Genomic DNA, 19,117 nt, shown 5'->3' on the forward strand with positions numbered 1-19,117 from the left:
CTTGAAATGGGTGGATTGGCATTGACTTTAAACTTTTGTTTGAAACATAAGCATTTATTTGCCTGAAACCCAACAAAAACTTTCCAAAACAGACTTGAAAAAAAAAAGTGATACGACAACAATAAAATAGCAATACAGGGCTAATACGATGACAATAATAAGACAATAAAAAAAAAACTTAGAAATTTCAGATTCATTGCGTGTATATTGCTTGTTTATTGCAATAAACATGTTCAGCAAGATAAGTCTAATACAAGCTCTCTCCCTTCGTGTGTATTGCTTGTTTATTGCGTGTGTATTGCTTATTTATTGGATGCATATTGCATGTTTATTGCTTGTTTATTGCATGTGTATTGCTTGTTTATTGCAAACCTCACCAAAGAACCCAAAAAGAATCAACTGCGAGTTGGAAGAGATAACTAAGAGAAGAGGAGCTACAAGTCAGACCTCACCAAAAAACACAAAATTTGTTGCACAATCCCAAGACAAACTGAGAAATATTCATTGCATAATCCCAAAATTTTGTAAACAAGCTTCAAGTATAATATTCCTCAAAAAGTTCTTGTATAATCCCACTAAAATAACATTCTCTACACGAGCTAAAAATATTAATTCACGAGCTAAAAATATTAATTCTAAACCTAGAGAGATGAGAGGATATCATAGAGCAACGACTTTGAAGAAAAAAACCTAAGTGAATGATGAGCAATAAACTATCAATAGAGAGTTTTTATAAGGGACATTTGTGATTGAGTATCAAAATAAAAGCACTAGTGAATAAATTGGGTGAGCCAGGATAAAGCCGCGTATTTCCCTTCTTTCTTTGCCAACTTCATGGGTCAGATAAACTTTATTTTATAATATGACTTGCACTTCATATATTTCAAAAATCTTTCAACCAAATGCAAGGTCGACAATATCTTTTGGGCAGCTGTTAACAATAAATACTAGAGCTTTGCTTTTTTCTTTTTTCTTTTTTAATTGGGGGTAACAACCAGAAACACAAAAACTACATAAACTTGTCGAAACAAACCGAGTTCTAGGAACTCCTAACAAATCCTCAACTAATTTAGAGCCAAGCCTACTGAATTAACTGCAGGGCTTTGGTTTCCTAAATTAACTGCAGGGCTTTGGTTTCTTCTACTAAGTGTTTAAAGAAAACTTTCGACACAGACCATTCAGCTCTGCCTATGCAGAAGGGAGGGGGGAGACGGCTGTTGCCTCGCCTTTACAAAGTTCTTAAAATGAATGGATATATACAGGGCATCTTTTTATTGTTTATCAACAATTACAAAAAAAAATAAAAAAATTCTATTATTGTTTATCAGGAATCTGATGAAAAGATGATACCATAGAAAAGTAATGTTTTAGTATCTAACTATACCAACTATCCGTCGCATTACTATAAACAAAATATCTCTAGCAGACAAAATACTCCTAAAGACTTACCCTTTTAACTTCCCCTAAATGAAAAGAACGAAACGCAAATGAAACTAGCCCCCACAAAATGCACTGGTACACTTATTGGGAGCAAGAAAGTGCAATCTGTTTAAGCCAGAATTCGAAAACACAGATCAGCATACAATAAAACTGAACAAAGCCCCAAATGAAATGAACGAAACGCAAGTAAAACTAGCCACCACAAAATGCACTGGTACACTTATTGGGAGAAAGAAAGTGCAATCTGTTTAAGCCAGAATCCGAAAACACAGATCAGCATACAACAAAACTGAACAAAACCACAATCCCGCAAATACCTCAGGTTTGAATCCTAAGCAAACTATTGTTGCATCTATGAATATGACAATATCCATATTGTAGTTCACTAAAATCCCAAAAGAAAAAACCCCCCACCTCACTGTATTTGCTCACTCACCAACCCAGGAACAAAAGTTAGGTGGTCAAGAACATAAAAATAGTCCTGGCACATGAGATCAAGTTAAAGTTACAGATCAAATTCTATGATTTTAATTCTAACCTCAAGTCATACTGAAGTATCATAATGGACCAGAAATCTTACATGGCTGTGCCCGGAGCAGCAAGTCCTACATTGCGAAAATACATTTAAGAATGTAATATTCTCCCATAAACTTGTATTCTGTTGATGAAAACATCAGATAAATTACAAAACCTAGCTTCTTACACATGACTGAGTAGTCAAAAATCAACGAGACTCCCAATCCTTCAATTTCTTGCTTCCTTTGGGTTTTGCAATAGGCGCGTTCATTCCTGCCATTTTAGCATTATACTTCGCTCGAAGAGGATCATTGTATGTCCATCTGAAATACAGAAAACGCTAAAATAAATGTGTGTTTGGCAAAAAATTTAGGGACTGTTTTTGTTAGTAATCAAATAAAACACATTCAGATGTACATAGCTTGGAGTTGAAGATCAAACGAGGGCCAAAGTGGATCCCATTACTGATGATACAGTTATATTCCTCAAAATACCTATAAGGTATTCCAAGCCACTTCCTTTACCGAAAAGGGGAAAAAAAACCTACCGAAAAATTCATCAGAATTTGTCTGGTATGTTCGCCTATTCACATCTCAACTTTTGTTCTCCCTCAAACAAAATTCACACCAATTCAATATCTATTCATACCATAAGACAGCTCCCCTCAGTCCCTCTGTGGAACCTTAACTTTCTATACTAAGAAATCCAAGTGGCACAACCAAAGAAAAATACTTTTACTGACATACAGAACACATCTAAAACATATAGATATAAAAATGAAAGTAACAAAATAGAAAAGAACAATAATTATTCCCATGTTAAAGTTAAACCACCAATGCTTTGTTCCAAAACTTTAAATTATTCCTATGACCACAACAATATCAATGCAGTTTTTCTATACATTGTTGAAGAATTTTTAGCTTATTATCCTAAAATTTTGACTCAAACTATGGCTATTCTTTTTTTTTTTTTCCCTGTCATTCCATTTACATAGTAAGGATTCCTGATCATGTGACAGAAACTCAAAGGCGATGATTATAGGGCTCCAAAATAATAAACGTGCAATACATCAATAAATTGCATTAACTACAGAAAAATACTGACTCTCAATTATCTGGTCCTCGGTAGGTTGATGGCATCATTTATCATACTTTGAACTTCACTCTTGAAACATATAAAATTACCAAACCTCTGAACATGTATAGGTGAATGAAGTTACATGGGCTTCTAGATCAAAGTAAAAGACAGTTTTGGTTAGAAATACTTGTTACCATAACCAATATTCTTTTTTATTCTCTAATGCGTTTTATACATCAAACTTTACTTATTTATCAATGAATATAACCTATTCGTTTAATGATTATATCTAACTAAAGCTAATAGACATACATGCTAAGAAATCACCATACTGTTATTGGACCGCACATAGTTTTCTACAAGACTAATGCTCATCAAGTGCTTTACGTGAATGTTTTCATATCTTACCATCTCCAACCCATTAAATCTAATGGTTTGACTGAGAAATTCAGTAAGATCAGCCCTTCAGTCCTTATTTACTTCAAAGAAAATGTGGGTAAACGGACACAAACTCTGAATTCCCCTTTAGAAAACAAGAAATATAATAGTGCTTGTGCTGTTTAATGAATTCAACACAAAACTAAAATAGGTACACAAAATAGTTAATTCATGAAATAAATTGAACTTACGGATTGTTCCAATCAGTGGTATCCTCATTGACAAGATGCGTCCATTTCGTCCTTCCACTACGACCAAAATGTTTGACCTGCATGACCTTGGGCAATATGGTTTTGTCCATCTTATCTTCCCCAGTTGGGGAAGAGAAATCACGTGTGTAAATTCCATCTGTTCCAACAGTTGCAGCATAGTCATCAGGTTCTGACTGGAAGAAAGCACCCTTGTGGTAATATTTCTGCATAAATCTCCACTTCTGCTTTGGTCGTGGTGCAGCTTTCGGATGCTTCCTCTCCCACTCCCTCCTCTCTTCCTCTGTCATGTTTCTAACCCTTTCAATCTCTTCCTTCTCCTTTATCATTGCTTCCCGGTCCTCCCTATCCCTCTTGATCCTGGCAATCTCTCTTGCCTTCCAAGTTTCATACTCCTCTGCCTCGTTTACTTCATCATCAGTATCAATATCAGCAATATTTGCTTCCTGTTCCAAACCCTTCTGAATCTCTTCGTCCTTCCGAATCTCCTCAACCACAATCTGCTTTGTCTCTCTCTTCCTTTCCTCCAAATTCCTCTTCCTTGATTCCTCAAGGGCTCGTTCTTCAGCCTCAAGTCGCTCACGTTCAGCAATAGTATCTCTCTCTGCCTTGGGCACAAAGACAGGCTTCAGCATAACCATACCAGTAAGCTCTTCTTCTGAGTCAGTATCATACTCAGACTCCTCTTCCTCCTCTTCCTTTACTTCTTCCTCGTCTTCCGACAGGAGTGGAGCTTCTTCTTGCTCCCTTTGACGCAACTTCTCCTTGATCCTTCTTCTTCTTTCCTCCAAAGCATCTGCGTCATCTTCCTCCGCTTCTAACCCTTCCTGCCTCTTGGCTTCTTCTTCAATTGTTGAAACAATCTCAGCCTGCCGGATACGCCTATGATCAGCTCGAACATCCTCACGATTATCTATCCTGCTCTCAGCCAAACGGCGCAGTCTAGGATCATCTTTTCTAACAACATCAGAATATTCCTCAGTGGGGAAAGCTTTCTCCAATGAAGCAGCTGCGGACATCCTAATATCCCCATCTTCATCGGCATCATCTGCCCACTCGGGAGCTTTTCCAGGCCAATACCTTTTAACTTTTGTTTGCCCAATTTTACCTCTGAGCTTATCCCTGACTGCAATCACAGTATCACTAACACCTGCTGTTACCGACATTGTTGCGCCCTATACTCTTCCCTCTTTCAACTCAATGTTCAATCCAAATTTCTTATACCTTATCTGGTTCAGCAACTGCTCAAACAAAAAACAAGACAAATTTTAGCCCAAGAAAGGGGGCAAATTCATAAACCAGAAATATCCATAATCATCATATGGAAAATTATAGAAATTTTGGGTGTGAATTCAGCGGGAGGGCCTAGAAATTTTGTAAGACCCAGCCTCTTCTTCTAGAAAGAGGCTAGGTTTTTTCCACACCGATTTCGACGGCAGCATAAGAAGAAAGAGAGATATCTAACCTTCTGCTCCACGACTGGTCGAAATGCCTTTAGCGTTTTTCTCTTCTGCAATCTGCTTTAAATTTTGTTTTTGGTTTTTATCACTCGCTTGTTTTTTTTTTTTTTTTTTTATCACTTGGGCCATCCGAATGGAGTTGTTATTTGGGGCTCAACCATATATGTAGCCCAACCAACCCAGACCCGGATACAACCATACAGCCCAGCGGGCCCACTCTCGCATCAGCCGTTGCTGCAATTTCCATTGGGATCCAACGGCTCTCATTTAAATAAAAAAAATAGATTTTGGGTGGTTGATTGAATCAAAGCTTCATTCTAGCCTTCTCCCCCACAGGCTTGAAATCCAGCCTTTATTTGGGCTTCAAATATATTTGTCTATTTGGGCTTTTGGCCATTTGGAGTTAAGTTTTGAATTAAAGTTCATTAGTTTCGATTCTAATGATCTAAAATTTCTAATTTATGAATACCTAAATTTTCGAAATTATTGTAATAATATTTCGAAAGTTAACTTTTTGGAATTTCCGAAGTTTCCGAAATTGCCGAATATTCTTTATCGGAATAGAATTATTATATTCCGAATTTTCGGAATTGGCATCGGAATTGATTTTTAGTTCCAAATATTTTCGGATCGGAATTCGGAACACTCGTTTCCGATCCGTTCCGGCCGAATTGCAGCCCTAAGTTGATTCCAATCTAAATTATAAAATTCATGGTGGAGAATATCAAATTTGCCTCTGCCAACGTCTTACTCTTTTATTTGGCATCTTCATTCAATTTCAACCATTGCACGGCGCCCACCAAAGTTGAGCACTCCATTTCTTATAAAGCTGAGTGCTTCTGCTTCTGCTTCTCCCAGACAGAGAGAGAAACAGAGAGAGAAATGGAGGATGTGGTTATAGTTGGGGCAGGGATTGCAGGGTTGGCGACTGCACTGGCGCTGAAGAGAGCTGGAGTTGAAGCGTTGGTGTTGGAGAGATCGGAAGGCCTCAGAGCCACGGGCGCAGCTTTAACACTTTTCCCCAACGCTTGGGTTGCCCTTGATGCCTTGGGCATTTCTCAAAACCTCGCTTCCCTTTATGCCCCAATCAAAAAGTAATTCTTTTAGCCTTCGATCTTTCTCGCTCATCGTTGTGTTCTGTTTTTTGTTTTTGTATTCTCAATGATAAACTTTTTTTTCTATCTAATTATCTAGACAATTAAGAGCAGTGATAAAATGTCAAATATAGCCTTTAGTCTTATGAACAATAAATATATTGTATAATGAATAGGTTAACTGTTGAAATCCTCTAAATTTAATGATCTTCGCTTCTCGGGAACAACAAAAACCATCATCTCGCTCTTTCCTTTTTTCGGTGCCATTGGTTCATTACCAGTTTTCTTAGCTTCTTCTCTTTTCCCGAAGAGGGATGTCAAGCAGCTCGTTCGATTCCGCAAGTGCCACACATGCCTGCTTGTCGAGGATTACTCTTTTCTTTTGTGCCTACCAAAAAAAAAAATGGGTAAACCAATGTAATCATGACATTGCTATGGTACAGAAGCGACTTCCCTCAGACGACCAAACTTACCAATACTGGAGGTGTACTAATCAATGAACCTCCGAAACCTATTTGTTTACACCATAATCAAACCGAGCATGTCCAGCCTCAAAACAATTAGCACCAAGGCAGACACGTCTTCTCCCCTGCCGAAGGAAGACACCCTTCCAAGGTGCCAGACACCTGCCGAAGCTCCCGACTGCTGAAGCTCCCAATTGCCAAACCTAATCTCCATGACACGTGTCACCACCACAGCGACTTGCACAAAGTCCCACATCAGAAATCTACACAAACCTCTCACTTTCACTTACTTATAAATAGGGAACAGTGCCCTAGTAAAAAAGGTAACTAATTTCTTACTTTTACCGTTACTCTGCCAAAGTTACCATTTATAGTTGACTTAAGTATCGGAAAGCCTTCGGCCGGCACCATATCGGTGTCCGAAGCTTAACGACTGCTTCTCCTACTTTGTCTTCTGCAGGATACCCAGTTACCGAAGGTCCTATCCCTTTGTCCTACCGAAGGTCCTAGTCACTTTCCCTGCTGAAGACACTCCCCTTTTCTCTTAGTTGACCCTTTCCCATTTTGAGCTTCAACACTACTTTCTTTTATGACAAAATAAACCAAGCCTAACCACATGGGCCTTATTCTGGGAATACGAAGAAATAAGAACATGTTTTCAAAGACCTCAACATTGACAGAAAGGGGAAGAAAAGGGGGGAAGAATAAACTTTTTTAGGTGTACCTATACTAAAGTAAGTAGTCGGCCTAACCTTTGGTTCCCGTAACCATAACCCCCTTATCCTCCTTTGTTGTAGGGTTCCATTCTGTAGTGAGAATGTCAAAGGCACCTTCGTTATAAGTATCAAGACGTGATCTCCTTTCTTGCCTTAAGCCTGGAGACCAACGTATACATTTTTCTTAGAATAATTGCTCCCACATATACATGCATTCGTATGTGCCATCATTCTTATGTGTTTATTGACAGAATTTTGGTATAATATGTTGTTTACGGGAATTTCGTGACGCAAAGGAATTTTTCTTATTTGTTTTTCGTGGCCCTAATTCTAAATGATTTGGTTTCCTATATGTTGACTACAAGTTTTACATTTTGTACTTCTTTCCAATGTATGATGTGATATTGTTCCTATATTGTTTAATACTGTCGTCTTCAACTTTAACATTATTCTGCATATATTGTATAGACAAAGATAGAGATTCAACTTTTTGATGTATTTATATTTGGTGCTTATATCATCAGGGGATATGTAACCAACCTGGATACTGGAAAAATCCAAGGCGTTTCTTTCGTCGCCTCCAATGGGTAGGTCTTGTTTTTTTGTTCACTTTGTACACCTGCTGGAATATATTAGGAATGCAGATCCATCATTGGTTTTAATGTAGTAATCTTTTACATGAAATTAAGCAGTGATCTAGCTGGACCAATATCAGTACACCGGAAAGCCTTACTCAATGCTTTGGCAGATCAATTGCCGATTAATTCAATCCGTTTCTCTTCCAAGCTCACTGCTATTGAGACCCAAGAACATGAAGGTTCATCCATTTCCATTATTCACATGGCAGATGGGACTGTCATCAAAGCAAAGGTAAACATAAACCAACATGCCCTGTTTATAAGTATTTCCATTTTGATGGAATGGACTTTAACTTCTCTATTCCCTTTTTTTATTTTTTTTATTTCTTCTAATTGGATTGTTATCGGCTATAGGTTCTGATAGGCTGTGATGGGATGCACTCAGTGGTGGCACGCTGGTTAGGACTTGCCGAACCGGTATATTCGGGTCGATCCGCGGTTCGTGGCTTGGCTGTGTTTCCTCAAGGCCATGGACTGGACAACAACGTGCAACAATATATAGGACAAGGAAGAAGGGCTGGTTTTGTTCCCCTCACTGACAAAGAGATCTATTGGTTTTTCACTTGCACCTCTCCAGCTAAAGGTTCAAAACATCAGACCATGCCCTTTGTTTTACTTAGTGACAACTAATTAATTTTGTCTAAAAAAATCTGCTCTATAAGAACCACGCTTGTTGCACTATGATAATAAAGCCAAAACGTCAACACTGCTAAGCAGACTGCAGAAAATTCTGTGTAATAAATTTGATTCTCTTATAATAAGTTTTGTAAATTGTATGCTACATTTTCTATCATTGTAGGGGCAGATATGGCAGATGAACCCGAAGTTATAAAAAGAGAAGTGATTGAGAATTATGCCAAGGACCTTCCTCCTATATACCTAGACATTGTGCAGCACTCGGATCTTTCGACATTGACATGGGCTCCACTAATGTTCAGGTATCCATGGCATGTAGTATTTGGGAACTTCTGCAAGCAAAACATCACGGTGGCTGGCGATGCCATGCACCCCATGACACCTGATTTAGGACAAGGAGGTTGCTCAGCATTAGAAGATGCAGTGGTTTTAGGCAGACACATAGGGAAGTCCTTTATACAAAATGGACGACTGGTGCCAAAAGAGATGGCGGTTACAATTGGAAAATATGTGGAAGAAAGAAGGTGGCGCGTTGCTTTGTTGATCGCAGGTTCATATTTATCAGGATGGGTGCAGCAGGGACGGTCTGGATGGGGTATGAAGTTCTTGAGGGATGCCATATTTTACACGTTTCTTTTCCCTAAAATCATTAAATTTACAAGTTATGATTGTGGAAAACTTAATTTCTAGTGTATTTCACTGCGGACAAGAATCAATATAAACTAAGTTCCCTCCTTTGGGGAAAGAAATTATTGATGCCCTCCTCCCCAGTTTCCCAAGGATCGAAAGAGAAACAGGAATTTATAAGTAAGAACGGGTCTTTTACCAGACAGGCTACAAAAGGTAACTTTGTGCCCAGGGTATACTATTTAGTAGAATATTACAAACATGATGATTCTTCTCCTAAAGGCTGATCTCAAGAGCAGAATCTGCATATCACAAGGGCTATGAAAGTGAAATTATTATCTGTATTAATTTGTACCAACTACTATTTTGTATCTCTTTCTTGGTAGATATGAGGCCTATGCGACTCTTGTCGGGTTTAGAGTTAATAGGTTTATTTCCTTTTTTATTTTATTTTAGCACATGCGATTGGAGGAGGGGGTTTTACACAAATCTTCATTGGGTGCTTAAAGGTTGTGAACCTCTATCCACATGGGTGTAAGTGGAATAGCCCAACCAAGCAATACTTATATTGGCATACAATAAATAAAGAAAATGTATCGAATGATAAGTGACAACTAAAAGTGGAGCCAAATGTATGTCTCATACTTTGTGTTAATCTTTTGTGAGGTTTATTAATTTGTTTGCATTATTGTTTCTAAATCATGCTCTTTATGCTTTTGGAAGTACAAAAATTGCCAACATTGACAGATAAGTTTTGATGAAGAGAATGAAGTTCTACTTATCACAATAGGTATTGACAATATTGCTTGAGTACACGGATAATCTTAACGGTCTTAATGGCTAAAAATTGCCATCCTCCCGTCGCCCTCTCTTCCCATTCATTCAAAGCTGAAAAACACCGTGTATGAGAAGGGTTGTGTAGAAATCCATGAAAGGCTTCGAAATTTGTAGGGTCTTTGATGTTTCTTTATATAAACTCCATCACTTGGGTTACAAACTTGTACCGGACCAATCAAGTCACTGGGCCTCTCTCATTTAAATCAATTCGCATCAAGCTTTTACTTCTCTCTTTTTATCGGCCAAATTCGCATCAAGCTTTATTCAATTAGCCTATTTATTGGGCTTTTGTAAATTCAAACCCAAACAAATTCTCACGAAGGAAATACATAGAGAGACTGCATTGAGTTATAACAAGGGGCTATACTAAGGGGAGCTTCTATAGTGAGGGGAAAGTTATAAGGGGTTTTTTTGAGGGGTATGTTAGAGCCATTGGATTTCATCCAACGGTGAGTTTTTAAAAGAGGGTGCATGTAGAACCGGGTTGAAATCTGACCCGTTGGAAACCCAACTTCAGTTGAAGATATTTCCCTCTCTGAAAAATTTAAGAACACAATCCTCTGTTTTTGAATGTAATGCAAACCCAGAATTAGAAAGATCCAAAGCTCCCAAACCCTATAGTCGCTCCATTGTCATCAGCTCCTTGGGAGGCCTGCGATCTATGGCATCCTCGGTATGACGATTAATGGCTCTTATCTAGCTATTGCCCTGTTTTGATTCTATGGCTGAAGTGAAAACCCCTTCTCTTTTTCGTTCAGCACACGAGATTCCAGATGAAAGCAAAGTAGCATATCTGGTTCTGTAGCTAGACGCCGCAGCAGCATTTGTTCCTCGATTGTGGTAGAGATGGAGTCTCCACTACCAAAGAGTCTTCTCTAATGTCCACCACATTCTCTTAAGCTGATTGACTTCGGAGCTCCCGCTTGAGTTTGAGAGGTAAGTTTACTGTTGCTGGATTGATTTTATTGGGTTTGGTTTGTTTTTTGTGAGGGTGAGAAATTCGTCATTTGTGGCATCAATAATGCGTCATTTCTGTGGTCAATAATGTGTTATTCTGCCGTCAATAATGCGTCAGTTTTCTGTCAATAATGCGTCATTTCCTTATGAATATTCAATATATTTAGTTGATTGTTTTTGGTGGGGGTGGGAAATTATAAAATGTAGGTAAAAGATCCTAAACTTAGGCTTAATGGCATTAGGAGTAAGCATTTGGAGAGGATATTGGGAGAAGTTCTGTAATTGCTGGTTTGAATTACATTTGTGTTCTTAGTTGAACATGTTGGTTCTAATGTTATTTTTTCCAGATTATTGCACAAGAGATGACGTAACTATTATTAAATTTTGTGTAATAATGGCTCTTACAAACAAGCTAGGCTATGCGTCTTTTTTGTGTCAATTTGGGCAATGTTTTGTGTAAGTGGAATGCATTGATATGTTGTAATGCAGTAATGATTGATTAATGAATTAATATTTCCTATGCAGTGATATAGAAGTAGTTCAAAAATATATGTGGGTAAAATGTCTGGGGGCTCAGAGAGTGATGATTGTGTAACAGCTAATGGGATGGTTTACATTCCTGAAGTAAGAAATGAGGAAACACCAGCGGTTGGGATGAAGTTCGACTCGCTTGACCTCGCTTATAATTTCTATAACAGATATGCATTCTTGGCTGGCTTTGGTATTCGACTTCATTCCAGCTTTCGGGGGACATATAAGAAAGAGATTCTGAGGAAAGAATTTGTTTGTTGCAAACAAGGTGCATACAGGAAAGATGAAACTCGGGAGAGAAAAAGACAGCGGGGAATAAGTAGATGCAATTGCAAAGCTAAGATTGTGGTTGTGAAGACAAATGGGAGCAAGAAGTATGCCATCTCTCTTTTTGCAGAGGGACACAATCATAAGATGACAGCCTCAGAAAGAGTGCATTTATTGAGATCACACCGTCGTATTTCGGATTCTACAAAAGTACTTACAAAACAGTTGGGTTCGGTTAATATCCCCATTCATCAGAAGGTAAGTATTTTCGAGGTGCAATCCGGAGGAATGGATAAAATCGGTTTTATCAAAAAGGATATTTACAATCTTGAATGTAGTGTGAATGGGAAGCTGAGGAACCACGATGTTGAACTAGTGACCGAGTATTTTATGGCTGAACAGAAAAAAAATGAGGCTTTTTATTTCAAGATTGAGGGAGATGGCGAAGACAGGTTTAGTCGATGTTTTTGGGCAGATGCAACTTCTAGACGGGCATACCGGTTGTATGGAGATGTTGTTGTATTCGATACCACATTCAACACGAATCGATACGACTTGACATTTGCACCAATATTGGGAGTTAATAACCATGGTCAGACAATTGTCTTAGCATGCACATTTTTGAGCAAGGAAACGACTGAGTCGTTTATTTGGATGTTTGAGGAGTTTAAGAAAGCCATGCAAGGTGGCGAACCTAAAACGATCATTACAGATCAAGATGCGGCCATCACCAGAGCGATTTCAATAGCCTTCCCGACTACATTTCATCGGCTTTGCATATGGCACATCACATCAAAGTTCCATGTTAAGTTACCACATTCTGCTTATAAGGAGTATTGGCGTGAATTTCAGAAAGCCATATGGGATACTGACAATAAGGATGAGTTTGATGCAAAGTGGAATATTGTGGTTACAAAGGCTGGTTTGACTGACCATCAATGGCTAAGTTCAATGTTTGATTTAAGGGAATCTTGGGTTCCAGCCTACGCACGAGACTTTTTTGCCGCTGGAATGTCAAGCAGCCAAAGAGCGGAAGGTTCTCATGCTTTCTTCAAGCAATACATATCAAGGAGAAATTCGTTGATGGATTTCATAATACGATTTGAGAGGGCACTTTCCCATCAACGTCAAAAAGAGTTAGCTGCTGATCACGTAGATGCATTTGAAGTGGCTCAATGTATTCTACCAATGCCAATGAACAAACAAATGGCTACCTTGTACACAAGGGCAATGTTTCAAAAGTTTGAGAAAGAACTAATACAAAGTACAGCATGTTTCCTAGAGCTCAAAACAGAGGATGCTTCAAAAGTTGTCTTTAATGTGAGCGAAAGGAAAAATTGGCAAACAAGAGTGGCAGAAGTCGTATATGTCAAAGATTCTGACCACGCATCGTGTAGCTGCAAAAAATTTGAATTTGTTGGGATTATTTGCAAGCACATCCTAGCATTGTTCAGAAGGGACCAGATTGAATATATGCCCGATAAATATATTTTGAAAAGGTGGAAGAAAACTACGAAAGCTGGATTGGTGTCAGATGCAAATGGCAACAAAATTAAAGACTCTGCAGATCCTGGTCTTTTAATAAAGCGGAGTACAATGTCCCGACTTGCTTCAGATGTGGTTGAGGATGCATTAATGTGTGAAGAAGGATGTGAGCTAGTGTCAGAGACTCTAAAAAGTTTGCGGGTGAAGTTGAAGTTGTTGAAGGATGGACCAAGTAATAACAAAGTTGGAGGGTCTAGCTCTCAAACACAATATATGAAAGACCCTAAGAGAGTAAGGTGCAAAGGAAGGTGGAAACAAGTAACGGGAGCAAAGGAAAAGCCAATGAAGCGAGGGATTCGACACTGTCGGGAGTGTGGAGACATTGGTCATGATAGAAGACAATGCCCAAGAAATTTGAACACACCGTAAGATGTTAAAACTATTTATAATAACACCTAAAATTTGAATAGTTAAATTTTTTATGTGCTTGTGTTTGGTGTTTATGCAGGACATCACCGTCAAACAATGAGGAATCAACTCCAATAGATCTCAGTGACCCATTATTCGACGAATTTTACAGGATGCACGGACCTACCGAATGATTTATGTTTGTATTATACAAAGGCCGGTTGTTATGAAGGCTAATGATCAGGTTAAGTTTTCTATATGCAGTTTTATTTTATTTGTTTGTTCATGTCCACTGCTAATTGAAATGGAAATTTGGTTGGTTTACTTCTTGCATGAAATTTGGACACATGTTAATTTTACATGTCTTCTCCCTATTTGGAAATTTTCATAGACATTTGATAAAGTATCAAATTTTGAGTTTTGTGAAGAAGCAATGACTTTTACCATGTACAATGGGTAGTTTATGCTGAATTATGAACGAGTGACACAGATTCATTGATTATATCACAGGGTAATGTAGCATTTCCAGCAGGGAGCTGTTGTTTCCATCAGCAGTAATGATTTCCAGCACGAATCATTTCTAGCAACACTAATCATTTACAGCAGCAACCAATTTTTCCTAATGTTATGTTCTAGTGCTTGACTGGTTATTAAGATCTGACCTTGACTATGAAGCAATATTGGTGCACGATTTTGTAAACATTCGTACCTGAAGGATACTTGAAATTTGCACTATGTTGGAACACAATGATTAGAAATCAGCGTGTAAAATACAAACTACAATACAAAATCTTCTATGCATGATAAGTACATTGCAGCTAATCACATTTCGAATGCTTGGAGAATATTAAAGTGTACACCAACATTTCAACTACTCGTAATTTCGCACACACAAGAAAATTACATTGCAAAGCATTTTATGTGCTCCCTCTTAGCAATATCACGATCACCCCAACCAACTGAACAATGGTAGCCATATTCACTCGGTCGTATGGGTCAGCTTTTTCCGAGCAGCTTGCACGTGCTTATGGTCACTCATGTCCCCACTCATATAGACGAAATAAATATTCAGCAATATTTGTAATATTTTGTTATATAAATAACCCATAAATCATTCACCAAAGAATGTATAGCACATTGGCATGTAAAGTGAATAAGGAGAGTGTTACTTATGACTAACGTGTCAATTTTTTCAAAAAAGTACGCCATCTGTTTAATGTGAAGGGACATGATAATGCGACTTTACTGATTCCCAACGCGTGGTGATATTGACAACTTATTGAATAATATTTCAGTTTTTGCAAAATACAATTTTAGACACAAGGAATTGCAATACATAGTCCCAATAATTATATATGAAGCAAATGAAAGTAATACTTGTGTTATTATAAATTAGATAATGAACATTAAGGAAATATACTTCTAATTTGTCCCAGTTATATGTTGTTGTTTGTACTGTTTCATGTCACACTTTTTCTATCTTTCTTTATATTATATGTTTAGGGAATCCCTCAAAGCAACATATACTGTGAAAAATAAAATATTGTGTGAAGTTCTAATCACTCATATAGACTAGGACAAATATTCAGTACTATTTCAAAATTGCTTGACTGGTGTCAGGCCATCGAACGATGTGATTTGACATGATAGAGATATTTACTACGAACCCAAGACGGAGCCATATTGACAACTTATTGAATAGCGTTGACGTGTTCAAAGATCTAGATGCACGCACCCATGATGGCTTTAGAGCATTGTCCAATTATTATATATGTGGATTATTATAACAAAACAGATACGTTTAGAGCCTTTTATATGAAAGGAAACTAATTATTGTATTATTAAAACTTAGATAATTAATATTAGGGAAATTTACTTGTGATGTTGGTTGTTGCAAAATATATAGCTAGGGTTAAGAGGAAAGTGAGTTATCTAAAGGCATTCAAATTTTTTCTTTATGAAATTGATGATTTCTAGCTTCCCCTAGTTGTATAACGTCACAAGGAGGCCGGAGTAATTTTCGGGGCATTTTTCCAATTTTCCTACTATTTATTTAACTTTTTTCAAGATTTTTGCACTAAAAAAAGCCAAAATAATCGCAAGATGACACCTGGCGCGATCTGAGCACATCACCTTTCACCACTTGCACAAGTGTACATCAATACACATGGCCACATCCTTGGTTTTTACCCTAAATTCTTATTTTATTGTTTTTTCTTATGAAATTCATAACTAAATACACAAAAATGATAAAAATGTTCCGAAAATTGATACGAACTCATTGACACTTCATCTTCCTTACTGAATTCCCCGTTTCATGGTTATTCATTTTAAAAGACAATTTCGAGCATTCACGGGAGATGCTTGTTGATGTAGGTTATCTAGGTTAAAGTTAACAACATATATAGCTAGGGTTAAGAGGAAAGTGAGTTATCTAAAGGCATTCAAATTTTTTCTTTATGAAATTGATGATTTCTAGCTTCCCCCAGTTGTATAACGTCACAAGGAGGCCGGAGTAATTTTCGGGGCATTTTTCCAATTTTCCTACAATTTATTTAACTTTTTTCAAGATTTTTGCACTAAAAAAAGCCAAAATAATCGCAAGATGACACCTAGCGCGATCTGAGCGCATCACCTTTCACCACTTGCACAAGTGTACGTCAATACACATGGCCACATCCTTGGTTTTTACCCTAAATTCTTATTTTATTGTTTTTTCTTATGAAATTCATAACTAAATACACAAAAATGATAAAAATGTTCCGAAAATTGATACGAACTCATTGACACTTCATCTTCCTTACTGAATTCCCTGTTTCATGGTTACGCTATATTAGTATTTTATTATTATTTACCCTACATTATTATTATATTACTTTTTAGCCTGTACATTTGTTAATTATATTTACTCGAAATTATTATTTTTATTGTTATTTTGAGTGAGAATAGACCATTTCTGGTGTTAATCAGTTTCTCTCTTCTTCAATTTGTTAATTTTTTTTTCCTTTATTAGGGTGAAGGGATGTTTTGAAAAATAAAAAGAACAAATTACATTCCAAGTATTGTATAACATCATAAAAAAGTCCATGAATAACCCATTATTTGTATAGCTTAATTTACTGCATCCAAACATTTCATTCATTCATACAAAATTGACGAATTACTGACGACTGACATAATGGTCCCATAAGATAGTTTTACATTGCAAAGCATATTATTTGGTCCCTGTTAGCAATACCACGATGACCCCAACCAACTGAACAGCCGTAGCCGCAATTAGTCAGTCGTATTGGTCGGCTTCTTCCGAGCAGCTTTGACGTGCTTATGCTCACTCATGTCACCACCATCGTCTAGTATCTCTCTCACAGCATCAGGGGATACATAGTCCCAATTATAACTTGTATGAGTAGTTGCCGCAAATGCTCGGAAATTTTCGAATCCTTCGTTGAATGCCATCTCCAGTTCACTATGGTGCTCTTCGCATCGCATATGGTTCATCAAACAACCTTTAATTTCATCATTCATTACTGTATCCAACTCCTCTGCTTTCAACTTCCTTGTATGACTCAACTTCAAGTACTTGTTCTTTTGGGAGAACGCTTTGTTAACTCTAATGTTAAGATCAGCCAGATTGGCCTCGTCTTCAACACATTTCTCGTGCCACGAATTGATCAGTCTGGAATTATAATCTAGCTTGCTACTGACTGCATGTATTGCCTCTAATGGATCATCGGAGTCCCCCTCACTCCCAAATGATGTTGAAAATGGAAGGGGTCGGCGAGTACAACGTGGAAATGGAGCCTGCAACTCCAATTTTTCATATTCGACTGTGTTGTTGGCGCCTGAAGAGGATGACATGCTTGAATAATCCTATTTGTTTTTAGAGGATGAGGATTGCATATGCAATTTCGTTTGAGGAAGGGGACATAGCTTTATAGACCAACATACTAAAGCTTGCGTGTAGTCAACATATGTACTTTATTCCAATTTTTAAAAAGAGGTGTCAGGTTTTGCTTTTCAAGCATGTCAACCTCATTACACCACTGTCAGTGGTTGAAAGAAACTCAATGGAAGTGACATCTAGTTAGTGAACCCAACCACAGTGGTTAGGATTAAACTTAGATTGTATCAGACAAAAAATTAATTTATACATTGTCAACCAAATATTTTTTGGCGGGAACCTTTTTATTGGTATTACTATCACATCCTTCATAGAAACTCTCCCTCCACGAAAAACTGACTCCTCCACCGAATCTCTCTCCATCGACTGAAACTCTCTCCCTCCATAGAATGGATTTACTAACCAAGTTTGATATCAGCATAATAAACACCCCTCCAAACAAAGACCGCCTTCGACACGCAAGTCAGTCACCAGACAAGCAGTGTCACATTCCTAGACAGAATGACCATTTTGTTGGAAGTTTTGAGTCTGAAAGGGTTCTTGGATTCTGGAAGGAGAGGCATCTTCAACTTGGTGATGAAATCCAAAGGGCAAGGGCACGTTTGGAATTTGTTGAAGGCCAAATTGAAGATGACAAAAGGCAGGCCAATCTGGATAGGGCGAAGTTGCAGCGCATGAAGCGTAGACACAAACGAATTCGGAGTGTAGCTGTTCAAAAATACAAGAACTCATCTAATGCAGTGGAGTCAAAGAAGCGTGTGATGCAAGCTGGATTCGACTACTTCCGGTCCTATGCAAAACTCGTCGTACCCGGGTTTGATTGGTCATCTATTACCTTTTCCGACGTTAACAAATATACTCACCAAGGGAAGTAACCATTTTGGTTATCGTGTTTGAGCAGAGGCAAATCAGTGGAATTGGAATTTTCGTTCAACTCTGCTTCAAACCTATTTTGATGCTTACTATTATGGAAGATTTCAACCTTCATATTTTGATGTCTTTAATGATGAGAACACGTGATGCAACGTGGCCATCTACTTCAGTCATATGTTGCTGCCATGTCCATTTTTGTGTGATCACGTATCAGATTTGGACATGGTTGCATCATATGCAATGTTGCCTTTATTTATTATATGTTAGGGCAAGGTTTATGGAAAAGCATTTGTGAGTGCGTTTGTGACAAGGTTATGTTATTATTTTTTTGTACTAGTTCATCTCCTACTATTGTTTTCTTCCTTTATATTATATGTTTGTGGAATCCCTCAAAGTTAACATATACTGTGAAAAAAATGCAGAGTGAATATATAATCACTTATATAGACTAGGACAAATATTCACTAATATTTTTAAATTGCTTGAGTGGTGTGAGGTTTTTCAAAAAAGTATGGCATTATTTTATGTGATTGGACATGATGG

The 19,117-nt window shown here is 37.7% G+C and overlaps 3 protein-coding genes across 5 annotated transcripts; 2 read left to right on the top strand and 1 right to left on the bottom strand.

Annotated features, from left to right (window-relative positions):
* Nucleotides 1-1,901: 1,901 nt before the first annotated feature.
* On the bottom strand, nt 1,902-5,262 carry LOC110746444 (uncharacterized). Of its 2 annotated transcripts, XM_088255348.1 has the most exons (4): nt 5,146-5,262; nt 3,663-4,921; nt 2,144-2,279; nt 1,902-2,045 (listed from the first exon to the last, which is right to left on the bottom strand). In XM_088255348.1, exons 2-3 carry the CDS (start codon nt 4,844-4,846, stop codon nt 2,165-2,167), a joined length of 1,299 nt encoding a protein of 432 aa, XP_088111474.1. In that variant the 5' UTR covers nt 4,847-4,921; nt 5,146-5,262; the 3' UTR covers nt 1,902-2,045; nt 2,144-2,164. The 2 variants fall into 2 exon arrangements, with proteins under 2 accessions (XP_088111474.1, XP_088111473.1); XM_088255347.1 differs by having other exon boundaries at nt 1,902-2,279.
* A 602-nt stretch (nt 5,263-5,864) lies between these two features.
* Nucleotides 5,865-9,437, top strand: LOC110747292 (monooxygenase 2-like). The gene is made up of 5 exons (XM_088254053.1): nt 5,865-6,234; nt 7,939-8,001; nt 8,107-8,284; nt 8,407-8,635; nt 8,852-9,437. Exons 1-5 carry the CDS (start codon nt 6,023-6,025, stop codon nt 9,376-9,378), a joined length of 1,209 nt encoding a protein of 402 aa, XP_088110179.1. The 5' UTR covers nt 5,865-6,022; the 3' UTR covers nt 9,379-9,437.
* A 2,233-nt stretch (nt 9,438-11,670) lies between these two features.
* LOC148293857 (protein FAR1-RELATED SEQUENCE 5-like) lies at nt 11,671-14,568 on the top strand. Of its 2 annotated transcripts, XR_015836420.1 has the most exons (3): nt 11,671-13,817; nt 13,901-14,044; nt 14,311-14,568. XR_015836420.1 is itself a non-coding variant. In XM_088254373.1 (2 exons), exons 1-2 carry the CDS (start codon nt 11,671-11,673, stop codon nt 13,992-13,994), a joined length of 2,241 nt encoding a protein of 746 aa, XP_088110499.1. In that variant the 3' UTR covers nt 13,995-14,568. The 2 variants fall into 2 exon arrangements, 1 of the variants encoding a protein (XP_088110499.1); XM_088254373.1 differs by having other exon boundaries at nt 13,901-14,568.
* The last annotated feature ends 4,549 nt before the right edge of the window (nt 14,569-19,117 follow it).

This window comes from Prunus avium, chromosome 6 (genome assembly GCF_965620075.1).
Source record: "Prunus avium chromosome 6, drPruAviu1.hap1.1, whole genome shotgun sequence".
Lineage (NCBI taxonomy): Eukaryota > Viridiplantae > Streptophyta > Magnoliopsida > Rosales > Rosaceae > Prunus > Prunus avium.

What these genes read in the sequence shown, in the direction of transcription:
- LOC148293857 (XM_088254373.1), top strand. Translation starts at nt 11,671, where the DNA reads ATGTCTGGGGGCTCAGAGAGTGATGATTGTGTAACAGCTAATGGGATG. An exon ending in CCAAGAAATTTGAACACACC is followed by an intron (nt 13,818 to 13,900) that starts GTAAGATGTTAA and finishes GTGTTTATGCAG; the next exon opens with GACATCACCGTCAAACAATG.
- LOC110747292 (XM_088254053.1), top strand. Translation starts at nt 6,023, where the DNA reads ATGGAGGATGTGGTTATAGTTGGGGCAGGGATTGCAGGGTTGGCGACT. An exon ending in TCTTTCGTCGCCTCCAATGG is followed by an intron (nt 8,002 to 8,106) that starts GTAGGTCTTGTT and finishes GAAATTAAGCAG; the next exon opens with TGATCTAGCTGGACCAATAT. An exon ending in GGACTGTCATCAAAGCAAAG is followed by an intron (nt 8,285 to 8,406) that starts GTAAACATAAAC and finishes TATCGGCTATAG; the next exon opens with GTTCTGATAGGCTGTGATGG.
- LOC110746444 (XM_088255348.1), bottom strand. Translation starts at nt 4,846, where the DNA reads ATGTCGGTAACAGCAGGTGTTAGTGATACTGTGATTGCAGTCAGGGAT. An exon ending in ACCACTGATTGGAACAATCC is followed by an intron (nt 2,280 to 3,662) that starts GTAAGTTCAATT and finishes TCTGTATTTCAG; the next exon opens with ATGGACATACAATGATCCTC.